Source organism: Diprion similis, chromosome 8, assembly GCF_021155765.1.
Source record: "Diprion similis isolate iyDipSimi1 chromosome 8, iyDipSimi1.1, whole genome shotgun sequence".
Taxonomy (NCBI): Eukaryota; Metazoa; Arthropoda; class Insecta; order Hymenoptera; family Diprionidae; genus Diprion; species Diprion similis.
In genome coordinates, this window is record NC_060112.1 from 22,502,400 (window position 1) to 22,521,862 (window position 19,463).

General features: G+C 40.5%; 1 protein-coding gene across 2 annotated transcripts in view; it reads right to left on the reverse strand.

Annotated features, from left to right (window-relative positions):
- Positions 1-19,463, reverse strand: part of LOC124409571 (agrin-like) — a 171,950-nt gene that overhangs the window by 145,706 nt on the left and 6,781 nt on the right. For both annotated transcript variants that reach the window (XM_046887277.1, XM_046887276.1), the window contains exon 3: positions 12,507-12,542. In XM_046887277.1, the coding sequence (XP_046743233.1) occupies positions 12,507-12,542 (36 nt within the window). The remainder of the gene's footprint in view (positions 1-12,506; positions 12,543-19,463) is intronic.

Consider the following 19,463-nt stretch of genomic DNA (forward strand, 5'->3'; position numbering starts at 1 on the left):
GGTTTACGGTTTTCTTTTTTACACTCTACGGTATACTTAAAAATAAGAAAAAATCGTTGATGGTGAGGGTCACAGGTCGGTTTAGGGTGAGATGTCTTATATATAGCAGCGGTTTTGAGCATGCAAACCTAGCATACTAATTAATTAAGTATGCAAGTGAATTTTCCCAAGATTATCTTGCGACCAAACAAAGCTGACTCTTCGTCCATTTTTAGGGTACAAAACCCTAAATGTTGTAGGATCTCAACAGGAATGCAAACTCAAAATGTGATATTGATCTGGTTGAAAATTTGTGGCCAGAAGTTTCTGAGAACAACTGATTATGCGTTTTAACTTGAAATTCAGATATTCAGAATAAAGGATCCAATAATTTCCGGTGATTCAAAATTTCTGATTTTTAGTTCAGATTCAGATTTATCAACGACCTTAGAAACTCTCGATTTTTAAATTATCGGGTGATCGGAGAAAAAGAAAAATATGTACCCTGAATGCAGGTTAAATATCTTGTTTTGTCGCATGAATAGTCTCGTCAATATGTGTGTTGGAGTAGTTTCGGTTATTCTACATCGCTTTCCTCATTCTGCATGCACAGCACAACTGCAGACTTGCTATCTGCGACTTACGAGACACTCTGATAGATAGAAGTTTAGGTGCAGGCTCAGTTTGGAATTTGTATTATTACACGTACATACATATATTCGAAGATATTGATTTTAGTCCGTCGAAATTAATGAGTGATGAATCTGTAAACCGTTAATTATATAGAAAAAATCTAAAATTTGTCATAATTTTGTACAAAATTCCAACTTTTTAACCTAACACCGTGATGGAAAATTTATAACTTGAATATAAACAGGCTAGAGGAAATTTGCTCGCTTGAAACAAAAATTTATTGGATTGAAATAGATTTTTATCAAGTAGATGGAAATTTTCTCGTTCACGCGTCAGATAAATTATTAAACAAATACATGCATAAATGAAATCAAATTGTTTAAAAAGAAAATCAAGAAGAATGTTTTTAGCAAGATTAAAAGGGCTTAAACCGATGGCCACTAAGTAAGCTAAAAATAATCGACACATCGATTAATCCAGTCTAAAAAAGTAATCAAACATGACTCGATTGAATCGGTAAAAATTAATCGACCAATCAATTCCTTCTATTTTCTTGAAACGGTGCATTTGAAGCAAAAATTTTGTAAATTTACGGTTTCATTAAAAATATTTTTCAATTTCTGATAAAAATATTCATTTATCTATCAAAAATTATATCAAAAAGGTACTTAGTAAGTAAAACAATGATAATAACTACTCCTCTAAACACATAAATTAATACAATATTGCATCGTTCATGGCATTAAAGAACAAATACCGATCGTGAAGAAAAATAATCGGTTATACTCGATTAATCGGGGCAAAAAAAAAAAAAAAAAAATAAACGTTTATTTTTCATTTGTCATTCTTAATCTCAAACACCATAACACGTAATACCATGAGTAAAAAGTGTACAGCAATAATACGGTGAAAAGTGTGAAGAGCGGACATTTCGACAAAGACGAAAGAGGCCGTAGCACCCCCTCCCCCTCCTCGTTCACCCTATCGCTCTCTCTCTCTCTCTTTATTTTTCTCTCTCTCATCTTCTAAATCGCAAGAAACATCGAACCGCTTTGTCAGGCGCAAGTTGAAGTTTAAATTAGTGGATTAAACTCGCGTTAAGTTAACGCGGCAGGGTCGGCGGAGCTGGGCGAGAAATGTGGAAGGTGAGTTAGAAGTAGGATGTAGAGGGGCGTTAGGGGGCGGAAAAGGGGCGGCTGAACCCGGCTCCGGTAGTCAAGTAGTGTGACTGAGACATGGCCCCTCGGAGACCCGGGCCGAGATTTATTCGAAGGGCTATTTGAACGGGGGTTCGACCTTAGTCACTGTTTCTTCGGCGCCTCCCCCTCGCCGGCTCGCCTCGCGTCTTCATCCCTCACCGCCACCCCGCCACCCCACTGCCCGTCATCCTGCACATCGGGATCTTCTCTTCCGGTCGTAATCTCGGTCATGCCAAAATTATACCCGGCTAATCTCTCCCGCCTGAATATAGGCATTTATCCATCCACGCGTGTGGAGAGTTAGTTATGTATATAGACATTTATTCATACATATATGTATATTAGGGTGGCGCAAAAAAAAAAAAAAACCGACTATTTTTTTTTTTTTTTTTTTTTTTTTTGAGTCTCGTGTGACAAAATGTTAGTTTTTGATGTCTTAATAGCTGACTCCAAAGGTCGCTCCAAATTTTAAAAAATGTCGAAAATCGCAAAAAATTAAATTAAAAAAATTATGTTTTCAGTATTTTGTTTGATTTTCAATTCATGTCGTGGTGTATTGTTATTATTATTATAATTCGTATTAAAATTCACGAATCGCAAAAACCGTCGTAAATTCTTATACATACATGTTCGCACAGATTTCAGAGCGAAGTATCTTATATTAGTCCATTCCTCACCGGCGAGCTTTCTTCCCGCTGAACGGGTTGTAGCTTATGTATAGGTGTGTGTATGTGTATATATATTTATATATATGTATACATATGTATAGGTAACTCGGGAAAAGTTCCTCGACTCGACTGCCAAACTACCCGCGCCCTATCAATTCCCCAATTTCTGTCCCTTCCTGCGAGTTTCCGGTCAAATTGTTGTTTGTTTTTGGTACATCACCGTTTTATCCTCGTAATCGAAATATGTACCCTGTTATTCGAACCAGAGAATTCTGTTCCCTTATTCGGTTACTCCTGTTCCACAAGACAAAACATACGTAGGTGGTAATATACTCGGCGGTACAGTTGAAATGAACTCGAAGAACCTTGTTTGTAACGACTCGAGTAAAGTCGAAATAAGACTATTATAGTCGGTCACCAGTCTGTTCACGTCCTTCTACCTTTTCTATGAAGAGACCTTGGCTCTCTATCGAATCCCCGATTTTTCTTTAAATTTCACTTCGACCTAAAAAGCCAAAAGCTTGCCCACTTCCATCTTGGTTTGCAAAAAAAAAAAAAAAATGGAAAATTTGTGTAAAAATTGAAAATCATTCGATCAAAATTTACGCGAGTGGTAAAAGAGATTCGAAACTAAATTAAGAAGCCAAGTTTTTTTAAACTATCAGCCACCTCCTTCCTCTCGGAGTATCTGCCATTGCGAATTTTCTTCTCATCGTTCAATGCCAGGGTGAAAAAGTTATTCGGGCGCGAAAGGTTGGTATACAGGTGCCGGTTGAGGAAGGAACGAATTACCTGCGACTCACGGGTCGAAAGGTGTGAAATTATTCACCTATTATACGTACATATATATATATATATATATACAAGACTACTCGGCTAACCACGCGCGTTATTATACAGAAGGAAAGGAAACAAAGTTTTAAAAATAAACTTCAACAACCGCTGCGTGGTTGCGAATGCAATGTGAATAAATTCTCTCGGGGGTCCCTTGGCGTGTGACGCAATTCATGAAAGTAAGTGCGTTTAAGCTCAGCTTGCGTGAAGAATGGAAAAATATATGTATGTAAGCGTATCGAACAAACGGTACGTTCACACTTTTGCTGTAGGTGGTTAAAATGGAATTAAGTAAAAATCCAGTCCGCCCACGAGTCAAGTATTATTACACACATGCAATCACACGTGACAATTTTTTTAACGTCATTTAATTGTAGACATTGCAAAAATAATCGGTTTTCGGACGTATTAATACTTTGCCTGGTGCTTGTTCAATTCATTTTTGACGAATGGCTATTTTCCCTAATTTGGGTTTGTTAGAATTGATATGATCATATTCGTTTCTATTATCGATCAAATTGCGAGAGAATAGGAAGCCTGAGAAGGAGTCAATTTTAGATATTTCGATGGTAAGAAAATCATTGCTTCGGTAATAATCGTAGTAATTTAATGATATGAAAATTTCCTCAATTTGAAAAATGATAATTGCTTGGCTGGAGACGAAGTTGATTGACTGTTAAGGAACGCGTTAAACGGTAAATTTATATGCCAACCTTTATATTTCCTTAAAGCACTTCGCGTGAAGAGGTGATTTTTACCTTCGAACGAATGAATTTTATGTCCCATCTTCTATTTTTATTTTCAGGTCAATGCTGCTTTCTATTGTAAAACTCGAATGCAGCAGCGTTTTCGTTCGACGTTTCGAGTTTAATCTAAGCAGATTTACCGCTTATTTCTGCACCCATAACCGATGGATCGTTCTCTGAAGAATTGGAAAAATATTTTTTTAACCAACTGCGCAATTTTACACTTGGATAATTAACGACGCGAGTTTTTGAGTATAATTTCTTGACCAATATATGGAGTATATACAATTTACTTATAACGGGTGGTTCAAAATAAAATTGTTCTTTTGTTCCGGTTTTACGCCCTGAAATGTTGGAGTTTGATAGAAAAAAGATCTACCCAGAAAGATCAGGCTCTCTAGCTCGAGTCTATCGAGTCGATATTTTAATTTTTATTTCCCATTCGTTTAACTCGTGGAAACTTGACTTTTCGTTAAAATTTTAAATACTCTTTAATTATTCAATATTTTGTAAATTCATGCAGATGACCGTAACGTATTACGAAATTAAAAAATATTGAATAGTTTACGAATATTTCAACTGTTAACGAGAAGTGAAATTTTCTAATGTCAAGCGAATGGGAAATAAAATTAAAATAGCGATTTGTTAGACTTGGGCTATAGAGCTTATCTTTTGAGACGATCTTTTTTCTATCAAACACTAGTTTTTTAGGGGATGAAAGCAAAAAAAAACTTCTTTTTTTTAAAGGTGTTTCAGAAAAAAATAATATGTTAAAAAAAAGTTTGCTTAGGTTAAAAAGAAAAAGGTTCTGTCATAAGATGAGCGTTCTACGTTACGTGGAGGATCGCGCTCAGTTGATTTCTCATTTTTTTCTGAAACACTCTAATCTGTAGACATACATGTATGCATATATACATATATACGTCCAGGAAGAATCGAAAGCCGCAGTTTCTCCGCGAAATTTCGCCGGGTGTAAGCTCTGCGGTTAATGCTTTTGAAGTCCGAAGGGAATCGGGTGGATGGTAATGGCGAATCGAACCGCGGGTTCGAGCTGACCAAAACGCTATTCCGCTACTTAGTGCTTGATAGGTTCCACTTAGGCGGTGGTCCAGCAATTCACCCTCGGACCCTGCAGGAGCGGCGTCTGGCGTTGCCATTTGCCTGGAGTCTTTGCTCCCGAAGGTTCGTCGTGTCGCCTGTTCACCCGCCGGTCCCGAAACCCTTCGACGAATTATACACCGTTGGGAATGAATCGCTGACCGTTTCGAATCCGGAACCGCGACGTTTCGGTCGCCCGGTTTCGGTCAGCAAAACGGCTTTACTGCAGAGAATAATTGACTGCTTGCAGCAGCTACGAGAATCTTTTTCTCTCTTCGAGCTTTAATTGTCGGTTTGCTTTTTTGGCGCTTTGGGGCTCGGAAAATAGAAGTTTCAGATATTTTGGGGAAAATTTTACTCCGACCGCCGCCCTCACGGTGCGGTCGTGAACCGCGTTTCCTGCCCTCGAGAACCGCCCATCGTCTACCACCGGCAAAAAAGAAGCCTGATGTGTGAAGCTGGAATCCGAGGCGTGTTTTTTGCCAACGCGAAAGCTCGTCCCATTCTTCTTCACCCGCGAGGAAACTGCCGGTCATTTCCCTCTTCGGTAGTGTCCTTATTTTCCTCAGAGCTCTAGGAATTCGTGGTTCGTGTCAACGAGGGAAGGCTGCAATCGGTCTGTGGGGGTAAAAAATTTGCCGCTTCGAGGGAGCGGATTCGTTGGATATTTGGACGTGATATATCCTGACCCGAAGATATGAAGTACCGACGAGATTTTTTTTGATATTGCATCGGGGTATAAATGCGCTTGTAGAAAAAAAATCGTCAAAAATAAAAATTGCCACCCGGTGAAGGGATGAAAATGTCGAATTTTTAAAGAGAAGAAAATCAAATCGATCCAATTTTTAAATACATACAGAAAAACGTAGCTTAGAAAAGTCATGATGTACAAATATCAAAGTATGTACTGTAAAAAGTCAAAATATACAGAACCTACATAATAATAGAGAAATGCAAAACACAGAAATTCGTAGAGAGTCTAAAAGTATAAAAAAAATTCAGAAGTTAAGGTAAAAGATAAAGTAAACAAAAAGCCGAATCACAGAATCCTCATAATTCTACGCCTCCTAAGTCTTTCCCCAGCATTTTAAAGTGATCTTATGAAAATCCGGACATTCTGCAGATCGAAGTAATAAATGAAACGGATTTTCGACTCTCTGAAAACTCGACATTCCAACCCTTCACCGCACGGGCATTCATTATCATTCTACCGCTTCCCTCCCCGTCTTCCCTGCATATTATTTGCGTCAGGTTCGGAGTTAAATTCACACTTATAAAGGTGAGTCGCGATTATCCAGGGGCGGCTCAGGACGGTGCGTTGCCCCGAGGGCAACCGATGACAATCTCATTTTCGCCGGTTATCCGTCTCTGATCTACCTCTAGGCGTGGCGTTTTTATTACGTTATTTATTCCTCTTTATCGTGCTCGTATAACGCGCGGCGGAATTGTTATACACACACCCGCCCTGCCAACCCCCACCCCCATCCTCACCATCCCCCGCAATCCCATCCCTTCGCCAAGTTTACGACGTCAACGTCGCGCGTCTGCCAGCCGGGCCGCAAACAGAACAAAAGTAGATACCGACCTCGATGGCTGCACTCATACATGACACCTATATGTATATACAAGAGACTCGACAAAGTCGCGTATATTCGCGGTCTCACAATCAGGACCAACGCAACGCAACGCAACGCAACGCAATGCGAAGCGAAGCCGGGTTATCAGCTGGAAGAGCTTTCGCAAGGGGATGAGGACGACTTTAATGAGGAAAACCCGTGCCAAGGCGACTCCCAACCTTCACGCGAAAACGGACGTTGACTGATGGTCGGGCCACCCTAAAACCCCCAACCTCGAAACTCCGGCTAAAACTCCTCTCACCCCCTCCCCCACCCCCGTCCACTGACTCTCTCGCTCTATCACTCTCTCTCTCGATGCTTTCTTGCGACGAGCATAAAAATTCTTCGTAGCGACATTCTGTTGGTCGGTTGTGTATGTATATGTATATCTGTATATATTGTACGCGAGTAGAATATAATACTCGAGTGTAACGTGTATTCGTGCAGAGTGTTTTGAAACTATGTCAAGGCCTGTTTCGAGCAAGGGTAGATCACTACAGATTAGAATTTTTGATATCATGGATTATTAATGTCGTGAATCTTCATCGATCGTGGTTCTTTCATTATCTAAGAATTAACAATTCAACTTTATTTGACGAGAAGAAATAACATTTTCTTTCTAAAAAACGATAGTCAACTCTTATATCTTTAAAAGGATTAGAGCTCTACTGATTCTGTAATATAATAAGTATTTCGTTTAACATGTTATAATCTCTAAATATATTACTTTGGAATCGTTTTCACGAGATATTTTAGTAAGTCAAATCAATAGTGAAACTCTTTTCAATTTGATAAAATTACATATTTTACTTTGTAGAAATAATGATAATAGTAATAATAAGTGGTCTCTTCGAGTTGAAGACAGTATTTCTTATACAAGTCAAATAAAACAAAATTATTCCGTAGAATCGGAGAGTCAAGACTTACTGGAGTCTCTTCAAGGATTAAATTCTCACAATTCTTAATCTCTGTTTGGTTATAATTCTACCTATAATTTCTTGGAAACCAAGACGTAGCTAAAACGACAATTGAAAAATACTTGTCACAACTGCAGTCTGAATTAGCGCTTGATAAACTGCAAGATTGCGAAAAATAAGAAAGCGAAACATGCTGCTGCAGTCAAAGCTCAAAGGCAGTGATGTTTTGTTTGAAAAAAAAACAAAAAAAACCGCCTTCATATTTATTCTTTATTCACACTTTTCTTAGTTCCCAGTTCTCTCGGCTTTTCACTGCACAGAAATCCGACTTGCCGATTCCCTCACTGGCAGAGCGCATGGCAAAGGAGCCTGCTTACAGGATACCGTCGCGAGTTCCTGACTTCCCATAAATTCTGGAAGTAGTGGTTTACCGTTCCTCGTTTTACCCCGTTTCTCCTCTCTTGTACTTTTTTCCCTCCTAGACGGGAGGTGGGATCCCATCCTTATACGGGGGTTTGGCTTCAGCGCCTTCGAAGCAATTTCTTAGCTCTGAGCCCGGGTCGCGGAACTATTACCTCGCAGTCGTCCCGCGTGTTTAACGTTTTCACATTCTCGAAACGCGACTGAGATATATACATATGTATATATATAGGTATGGATGTATCGTCTTTTTCAAAATTCTATAGGTTTTACCCGGAATTCCAGGGGTGTCCTAAGAATTTTATCAGTCTCTCAGAATTCTATGGGTTTTCCCTAGAATTGACCTGACCCCAAGTGTGTGCGTATGTGTGTGTCAGGTGTGTTCGTGTGAGTTTGGTTGTACTCGAGTGTATTCGGATGTATTCGGGTGTATTCGGATGTATTCGGGTATATTCGGAAGTATTCGGGTGTATTCGGGTATATTCGGGTGTATTCGGATGTATTCGGATGTATTCGGGTGTGTTCGGGTGTATTCGGGTGCGTTCGAGTGTGTTCGTGCGGTGAGAGCTTGAATTTGAATTCCTAATACGGCAGCAGCGGTAACGGCAAGATATCTTTATAAAACAAGAATGTGGCATAAGAATTGGGTCGAGACATCAATCGATTAACGAGTTTCGACGGTACAAGAAAAACGTATCTGTTCGCCACAAAAGTCTTATATACTTAAAGTACCGACGAGGATGAATTTATATGCCGATCCGTGGATGAACGAATCGCCTCTCTGATCCGTTACATATCGATCTTCATCAATGCCGATTCTACATGTATCCGAGTGTTTTATCCCTCGGGGTTCAGAGAGCCGACAAATAGACAAGAATGTATTTGCTTGGGGGTGAGAATACGGATATTCCCGGGTAAGAAGGGACATTATGGCGCTCCGGTTCTGCGTATACCTTGAACAATGAGAGCAGAAAGCCCGTGACAAATTGTCTTGGCCCATCTAGGATATAGGTACATATATTAAGAGTAAAGAGTGAGGGGTGGTGAGCCTGTTTCAAGATGAGAACGACAAGGAGAAACAACCCCTGCATTTGGGGTGCAGGCGACAAGAGGCGAGCACTCAACGAAACCCCAGTGGGGAGCGTGAATTAGCCGCACAGTCATCTCACGCTCCGATTATGCATCTCATAGTTTTTTTGACCCGTAATTTCCGCGATTCTCCCACGGGGGAAAACGGCCGGATCTGCACGTTAAATGCAAGTCACGTGATCGCGTTGCGGCCGGCGTTCATCGCTAGCTAACATCCAGAGTAAGCGACGGAAAGTAATTAATTTCTTCTTCTTTTTTTACTTTTCTTCGTTGAAGAAGAATTGTTTGCGCGCGTTTTTCCGCAGCCCCAGTTATAGCTTATTCGTACAAACGTCACAAAATAGTTAGCGATACGTCGACGTGGTGATAATTTTTATACATATGTGCAAACGGAAACTCGAGACATCGAGAGATATCAAAAATTTGACAAAAGGTTTTATAATTAGAAGAGAAGGTTGAAAATTATCGAACTTCACTTTTTCCACAATTTTTCGATTATTATTTGATTCCTGATATTCGTATTCAACCCAAAAACCAAGATCCATAACACAACAATATATAATCCGGGAATCATACTTTTCTAAATTAAAAGTTCATATAATATTGAATTATAACTATTTTATGAGATTGAATTAATAATGAAAAAGTCGTCGGATAGACTTCTCAAACATCAACTGGAGACCTGACGTTACAAGTATGTATAAGCAATGAAAAGAAAATTTTACTTACGATACTTCATAAATTGAAAAAAAATGTATAAGAGGGAAAAATCAACGGAAACCCGATATTCTACGTAAAGCGGAACGCTCATATTTTAACATAACATTTCTTTTAACCTAAACAAACTTTTTTTTTTCAACAAATTATTTAGTTTTGAAACACCCTAACATACTCATTATGATTTTAATGTATAATAATATACTTTCGACCTTACGTTATATGGTACCAACGTATATTCCGGCTGCCGCATATGCATTTGAAAAGAAAAATTTTCTCCATGCGCGTGTTGCACAAACCGCCACGTCGTACGTTTTCAAATATATATATAATATCTCGGCACTACACCCACGTAGATCCCTCGACATAGAAAGCTGTGCAGAGTCGTCTAGCTAGCGAGCGTTATACAATTGCCGGGGTGAAAAAAAAATCGTTTATTTTGTACAGAAGTACAGGCTAGATTCAAAAAACGTTATTTCACGCGAAGGTTCTATTTCATCTCCATTTTTTTTCTCAGTTTCTTTTTTTTTTCGCTACCGCGAGGTGGATACGTATCGCGAATTGTGTGAGCGAAGGGTTGAGGGTGGTTTTGTTCACGTTTTTCCTTTTTCTTTTTCTTCCCCCTCCTTCTCTCTATCTCTCAACCCTCCGTATTTCCGACTGCCAATTATTATTTTCTTACTTTGCTTAATTAATTTTTTCAACTAACGGCGGGGATTTTATCATCCCAACGAACCGAACTTCGCGAATCCCCCGTTTTCCGTGTTATAGGTATAGGTGGGTTATATTATTAGTCAGGCAGGTACTCCGTGGTTTTAGAAGCTTAACATTGCCAAGTAATTTGCATTATTGTATTATTCCGGACAGTAGGAATCCCTCGGCGCGTCTCTGGCTTGTCCCTCGTGAAGGGTGCAGATTATAAACTCTCGATCCGTCTTACGGGATGGTGAAAAATAAAAACTGAATTATAAAATTTCAAACAGATTCTTCCTTCGTCTTATTATTTACAGAACTCGAACGAACCTCTACGATTACAACTATTCATTCAATCGTACTAAACATTTCATAATTATTGCATTTCGCTTTCAAAAATAAAAAGCTCTTTATATTATACAGGCGATAATTATTTTATTGTAATTTATGCTCGAATTTTTATTATTCAATTTTTTTCACGTGCAGATGTCTTCTTTTTTTTTCTCGATATCGTCCACCTTCCACCATCGAGAGTTCCGTTGGTGTCCGTATGCGTATTATATCCACTTCGCGATTTATAGTTACTTTCCACCCCCTATATCTCGTATAATACCGGCGTAAAATATTTTTGGCAAAACTCTCGGCATACCTTTTTTCGCATCGCGCTGCTACAGAATATGTAACCAAACTCACACAACTTACGTACAGTGTATGTATATTGTATATATAGATGTAATATATTTGCCTGTGGCGAATGAGGGGCGCCGAATGTTCGAGCCAGCTTTCGAATACCTACCTTTGCGGCAATTCGACTCGCGGTTCTGCGCCAGCTACATTATTTCACGCAGATCAACTCGCTAAAGCACGGCTTAAGCGTTGTTGAAAATTTGACCAAAGCTCGCACTTTAAAGCTGCAAAAGCGCCGAGTAGCTTGCGACTTGAAATACTACGTACTTACTTATAAACTCTGTCCTAAATCCTTTTCCACTTTTCTCTCGTTTATTTTCTGATTTCAATTGGTATTTCGTTCGAAGTTCAGGGTGCTTTTTAAAATCGTTGATCAGTAAAATGGAACTTGAAATAAGACTTCGCGCTGCGTTTCGTTGACCAGCTGCTTCAACCCTCTACAAATCATTACACCGTGGGAGAAAAAATCCCCATTTATCGGGGCTGATTATACTTTACTGGTTCGATGTAAATTTGTCCAATTTCATGGGGTAGTTTTTTCTACCATCGTCGATGATCGTTCCTCAACGTTATACAGCGAAGGGACAGGCTTTACGCCGGTCCTTATACGCACCACCTATAAACCTGCACCAACCCCCGATCTTCGGATTTATGACTGGGAATAAATTGGCAATCAGTACTTGCATGGGACTACTTGCACGCCAAAATCGAAAGATGGCGGGTAATAAAATTTGCGATACGCAATCGTAATTATTATTGTTGTGTCGCGCCCTTTTTGTTCACTCGTTCCATTTTCCACCATTGATAATAATTACCACTCCGCTTATAGTCGGTAATTATATACATATATATATGTAGTAGAGTTATCATAGCACTGCACACAACTACGAAATCAATGCGATCGTTAAATTTAATATGATAAATTGAGATTCAGAGGTTTTATAATTTAACAAGCGAAATGTGAGAAACGAATGCAGAGAATGTAATATTATTCTGGCCCAATCAGAAATTGATACGTGTTCGTTATAATGGTTATTATTCATGCGGATCGTTAATTTTACAGCTTCGATGTACATACACGTGGTTAAAAATTGTACGTACAAGTGAGAATAAAACCGTATACGATATTAAATTTTATTTTACTAAATCCGAATAAATTAAGTAAACAAGCAGGATTTAAAAAAAAAAAAATTAATTTGTTTAAACTTACCCTCGATAACGGGATGCTGGGGCTTATATGACATGTCTGAAATAGAAAATTGTTAGTATTAGTGAAATTAGTTACCACTGCAGTTATTATATGCACATGTAGATGTGCATACGTATAAGTACAATGAATTATGTACAAGGCTGGATTATTATAATGCATTTGCGAGCAGAATGTAACGTAGCAGGATTCTCACCACCAAATTATTACCCTAGCGAACAATATTGCGCAGTTGCATGTACGCATCGTATTATATATTTACATTGCATATGAACAATGAACATGTATTTAAGCATCTGCAGTAGCATGAATGCAGCATGGCCAGCACCAAAGTTATATATATATACAATATCAGCTCTCGCACGACCCGATAATCAATTTCCATCCTTCTACTTTAACTTGAGTTTAACTTCATTCGCTTCTGTTTTATCAGCTTTAATTGTGCTCATCTTTATTGAAAGGAACACTATTATTATTCTTATTGTTATTGTTATTATCGTTATTACCGTCGTGCATAATGTCTGGCAATTTTGGTGCATCTGTATTACATCGTTTTATACTTTGCGAGTAGAATTGCAACTGTCGCTGTTAAGTCAAGCTGAAACTAATCGTACCATATAAAAATAAATATAAATTTGCATGCGTGTGCAGCCCTTGAGTAAATGCAATCGTTAGATATATAACGTAATATAAGTTCATTTTGCCTCGTGTTAAAGTATAAGAAACATTGCGATCCAGTTATAATCGGTTAAACTTATATCACTGTAATCTGTACTCAGTAGCGAGAGTATTTATTTCGCGTAGCCTGTAGCCTGCAGGCAAAGCAAGGACTCGGGCTTTCGTTGACGATGAAAACTGGCGTGACTACTTTGATTTCCATCGTTATTTGAGGCTGCGACCTTCTTTCCGCGGTGTTTTCAGTCCAGCTGTCGGGCATGTCGAGCTACCAGAATTATGAACGGTCTGCAGACGTTGTAATTGCGCGAGATAAGCCGTTATAAGCAGCGAAACATGGGCGGGTATAATGAAATATCGCAAAAGCACGTGCGGCGTGCAAGGTGTAATGAGAATTCATCCAATCAACGGCTTGAAATTTATATATTCAGCCAATTTGCGCTCTTATGTTGCTAAAATGTCCTTATTTATATAAAAGCCAATCGTCTTGAGGCCGGATAATCGCGGTGCAATCGTCAGATTTGGCGAAAGTCGAGCTTGCGACTCGCAAAAAGTTCGGCACGACGACGGTCGGTGTTAATAATTCTTCGTCACGTCCGGTCGCAGGTGTGTTCGCCCGTCATTTCCCCCGAACAAAGTAGTCCCTGCCTTACCGGCAGCTGTTTGACCCACGGAGCAAAACTCCGAGGCCTCTGCTGGCCTCGTTAATGGACATTTCCGTCTCTCTGCGGTGCTCGGCGAAACGGCGCAAAGTTCATGTCCATATATATTATTCATGCACACGCCTATCCAGCACTCTTGTATATACCTACGTGCCGTCGCGTCGGTCAGAACTTGCGGAAACTTGAAACTTTGAGATTTGGGCTGCGGTGCAGTCTGCAGTTCGAGAGCCGTGATCACCCGCCGGAAATTGCTACTAATTAAAACGCGACCCGTGCCTTCGAGGGGATTAATTGTCTTGCTTCGAATTTCGGCAGGACCTCCAGGGGTTGTTTCATGTGGGTACCTACGGATTGATATTTCGTTGAGCGGGGGAGTGGGGGGGGGGGGGGGGGGGAGAAATGACGCCCTGAACGTGATTAAAACTTTGCCCGATACGCGCTGGGGAGAAATATTCCTGTACACGTGGCGGAAACGCGTGCGCCGGGGTGGAATCGGAAGGAAGAAGGTCGCGACCTGGAATCTGGGGGTAATTCTGGCCACTCGCTCGACGGAAACGCCGAATCTGACGATATGTATGCAGCCCTGCTCCCGCGCAAGTTATACCGACCATTCCAATATCCCACCAATACTTCCGCCGGGATCGCCGGTTTGACACACACGCGGTGAACAGGTGATGCCAGTTTCGACGCGGCTGCGAGCCCAGGATTTTGGTGGCACGAGTTTTGAATGTATCGGATTTTCTCAAGAATTATAATAACGCATAATACCCGCCGCTCGGTGATTAAATCCGAATGACAGCTGCGAGCTGCTTTCAATTACTTTTTTTACACTCACGACCAACGAAAGAATTCGTTCAATAGGGCGTGAATTTCTTGCCTTGAAAACGATGAGAACAAAAAATAACGCTCGTCAAAAATGTCGTTCGATCAATAAAATTCGACTAAATTTTTGAGCTAGGGTTAGAATTTTGTTTCGAAAGAAAAAATTAATATCCTGCAACAATTTTTATATTACGATATCTGAACGTTTGTCGAAGCATTTCCAATAATCATCTGTACATTATTTTTTGATATCAGGATATTGATGGTATTTTTTAATCAACAAAATCAATGCAACTTTACAATGAAAATAAAAAGTGCTAAAAATGGCGATAACAGAAAAAAAAACACACACACGCACACAGAAAGTATAACGACAATTGTAAAATTATTGTGAAAACGAAAAAAAAAAAAAATCCAGCGCGTATGATTCGTTCTTATCATGGGAGAGGAGCTTTCGACTCCGGCAGAGTGAGTTTTAAATTGGATTCACTCACAAGAAAATCCCCAAAATTCATGAGACATGAATGTCGACTTGTTCTCATTAAAACTGATCAACGATTTTTTTTTTATTCTTGAGAATCTCAGGACGTTGTTGAGCGAGAGTGCGGAAACTCTTTAAGCTGCCTCTGGACTATTTCGAGGTTTCCGGTCTCTCGGCACCCCGGACGGATGGATCGGGTCTCCCGGCCAATAAAGGGAATTAGGTGTAATCCATACAGTTTCTATCGGACCGCGAAGAGCGTATATTTATCAGCTGGCACTCGGCGCGTCCGTGCAATAAACTTTGTCCGTTCTTTAACCGTGTGGCGAGCCGGTGTCCCGAAACACGTTTCACCGAATCCCGATAGCCTAGCCGGCAGGATCATCGTGGAAGGAGGAGGAAGAAAGAAGGGAATGAAGTTGGGGTCAAAAGCGCGAGCCGAGCCGAATCGAACCGAATCGGAGCGGCAAAGTTTCCCCAATTTTTCCGACGGCTGGTGCAAAGTTTCCCTGAAATATTACCGGAATCAATCGCAACCTTTCGCCGGTAGTTTCCGCGCACGCAGCCCACCGGAGAAATAATAAATTTGGGCGAACGCAAGGCGAACCTCCGGATTGGGGGCAGTTTCCTCTCCTCTTCCTCTCTTCTATTCGGCACGATCGCTTTTCGCCTGTTCGTGTCCCCGATGTCACCCGGCATTACACAATATAGACCGATATCGGTAACAAATAACCCTCGGAATCGAGAAAAAAATTTTATTGTCACGCTGTCAGGACGCCTTGTGATCCGTAAAACCTTTTTCACCGTTGAGGAGGTTTGTATTTTGGAAATCAATAGGTATGTCTCGATTATTTCACCGCGAGATTCTCGCACTTCGAGTATTTATACAATCGATTTATGTCTGGCTACGACTCAATTAACATGATTTATTCGATTTTTTTTTAATTTAAGGAAAACAAATTAATACAATTATCTCCTGAAGTTTAAGAATTCAAAATGATTTGATTTGTTTCATTTATTTCGACGAGAGGAATGTTATCGACAAATTGACTGATTGATAACATTCAATGATCGATCCGATCAGTAACCCTTACATTTATTATCTTTGTTTCAAGTATTATCGATATCATTTGTACGCGGTATAAAAATCAAATACAACCTCGTGATATAAAAAATCTCCCTCCACTTATTCCGCTACGTCTGACCAAACGCGGAGTCTCACCACTGCTGAGTAGTACCGCCATAAACGGAGTGACGATATTGCAGCACGTTCTATTCTTATTCGAGGAAAGAATAAAGAAACGATAGAAAGTGAGAAAAACGGTCCAACTATTGTCTCTGTGCACAGCTAATTTGAAAGGGCGTCTATGGCATGCACTATACGTGACACACAAGTGTATACAGATACATGCAGAGAGCAGAACCGACTTATCCTCAAGTAATTTCGTATTCTGGTGAAACTGCGTTATTAGCCTAGCGTAATAATAATTCATCCAAACCAATTGCAGACAAGGAGGGGGAGGAGAAGGGGTGCCGTTGGCGTTATCGCGCTAATTGTAAGCTCACCGCGCGTTCGTGCTCCAGGGGTGTTCAAAGGTCGAGAAGCGAAGCGGGATATTCGAAAACCGTTGCGTAAACAGAGTTTCGCATTCCGAGGAAGCAATTGCCTGTGAAATTTTCTCTAACCGTCGTATAATTATGCGTATAATATAGGAATTGTATTCAAACGTATACACGTACGCGGTGACAGTATATATATATATATATATATAACGATGGCGTCGAATCGGTGACTCGATACATTATCCGTTAATAGGGAAAAGTCTCATGGAGAGTAAAAATAAGCAGCTTTCGAATTACGACTGGAGTTTTATAACGAAGAAATTATGAAATCACAGTCCTACTGTTACACCATGACAAATAGAAATATCGGGGCAAAAATCTGACAGAAATTTGAAGTGCGTAAGAAAATCCTACTAGATTATTAGAACATTATGTCACAAGGGAATAATCGATTAAAGAATCGAAATGGCCGCATATTTCCCGCAAATGCGTTAAGATGAATTGAAATGAAAAAAAAATAATTTTCGTTTATCCAAAGTGGCATTCTCTGGAAAATTTGTTTGCGTCAGGAGAGAGATTCTGGGCAAATGTATGAGCGTTTCGGGTTACGTGGAAGATCGTCCTTCCTAAAAAAAATTTGAATCCTTGGATCGGTCCACGCAGCTCGCGAATTTCGGGACCAGGCATATTGATGATATAGGAAGGGTTGCGGGGTGTGAGAAGGGGTGCAATGAGAGGAACTTGGGACGGGGCACAGCCTCGGCAAGGCGAAGCCTACAAGATGACTTTGCATGTAAGACACGTCCGCGTCTCTGCCTTTATGAGCGCGCCCTGCCTCCAGCCTCCGGAGAAACCGGAGCGGCATGTCCTCGTGTTCAAAGGCCGCAGACTCGCCGGAATCCATTGGGATTAGGGTTACCCCGATCATATTAAACGCGGGATCGCGAATATCCGCCACCCCCGATCACCCGCTGTCTTTGCGTTGCGTGCGGAAGTGACGCCTGCGGATATTCACCGCCACTCTGCGCAGTACCGACCCTCTTCAATTTTCGCGCTCGCAAATTAGAGATCGAATTGTCAAAGGGGCGGAAATTTCAAGCCCAAGGACAAGAGTGTAATTGGGGAAAACTTGAATGACGCGATCTGAGGGCGGTTGAAATGAGCGATAGTTTGTCACGGGAATTATGCAACGTCCAGATTTTCCTCGATCAAAATATTTTCCGTCATTTTTCATTCTTTAACGCGAAATGATCGGATCAATCGAGCTTTGAAAGCTGCATACTCAAGGAGAAAAAGTATCGTATACGAAAACGCGATTGGCTTTGGTTTCTTGTTAAAAGTTTGTCAAAAAAATGTGAAAACTTAGCCGAAAGCTGTCCGGTTCTGTGGAAAAATCTGCCGGATTAGAGATCAGGGATTAGGGATGCTCGAGATCACATTATTAAACGGGATCCTGCTCGTAGTGCGGAAAGTTCGTTACAGCGTCTTCCTATCTTCACCTAGGACCCAGGGAATCCTGGGTTGATGGGCGAACTATAACACGTGTAAAGTTGAACGATAAAAAATTTGCTCCCGAGCAAAAGGAAGAGAAAATTCCCCATCACCAAGGGCGGAAACTCATCAGACTATTTTTTTCTTTTTCTTTTTTTTACAAATTTTGAATTATTTCGACTAGCCATTATCGCTCGCGTGTCTTTTTCTCCTTTTACGGCAAAGAAACAGCGGCGAAGAGCGAGAGGAAAGACGAGCTGCGAAATTGGCCGAGAATCGAGGGAGGAAAAAGCCCCATCGAAAGCTATAGAGCACCGGGTAGGTAACCGGGATTTATCGATGTTAGACTTATTAACTCCGGAGTGGAGTTAACATTAATCTTGGACGAGGTTGCTGGGTGGCGGTGGTTGTAGATTGACATTCTCACTCCCCTGTATCTCCCCTTTCTCTGGCTCGAACAAGTAGAACATCCAAACGGTAGAAGGATGAAAATATCGAATTATCAAAGCTCTTTTTAATTGCAGTTCTTAAAAAATTAGATTTCGACACCCACTCGAGGTTGGCATTCCAGCAACAAAGCGCGAAGCGTCTAATGTGGAATATTCGCAAGCAATTGCGTCAGCGTATCGCTGAAAGTAATACCTTGTACAAGGATTTTACGATCGCGGTGAAACCGCTCACTCGAAACTAATACTCTGCATGGCCTAAGTAAGTCGCGGATTCTCACTTGATGCTATGTAAAGACATAATACGTTTTGCTACCAGCCGTTGTAACCACCCGCTAAACTGACTCCGCATGTGCATGCATGTATATGTATGTATATTATGTATATGTGCATATGCATGGGTTATACCGATGGCTTATTGTACCGAACGAGTAACGGCTTCGCCGGCCCTCGAGGCATTTCAGTTTCGGTTTGGGAACGATAAACCCGTCACGTAGACACCATAAACAACCATGGCCTCTGTGACGTCCCGATGCCGAGTCTCCCTTGCGTCGTTTTAGCCGTCGCGATTTATTTCCTCTATCGCCTTTTCTCTCGCGAAGTTGGAGATTTTTTATTCTTTATTTATTTATCGTTATTGCTTATTTTATTTTATTTTTTTTGTTTGTTTGTTTGTTTCTATTTCGGGCAGGGATGCCAATTTGGATATTGGCAAGTGGTTCTGATGTTTCCCCCTCTAAATTTGGATGATAGAGTGGCCCGTGCTAATTTAAAGAACATGTTTTATGTACCAAATTGCATTTTCTTCTTTTACCTACTC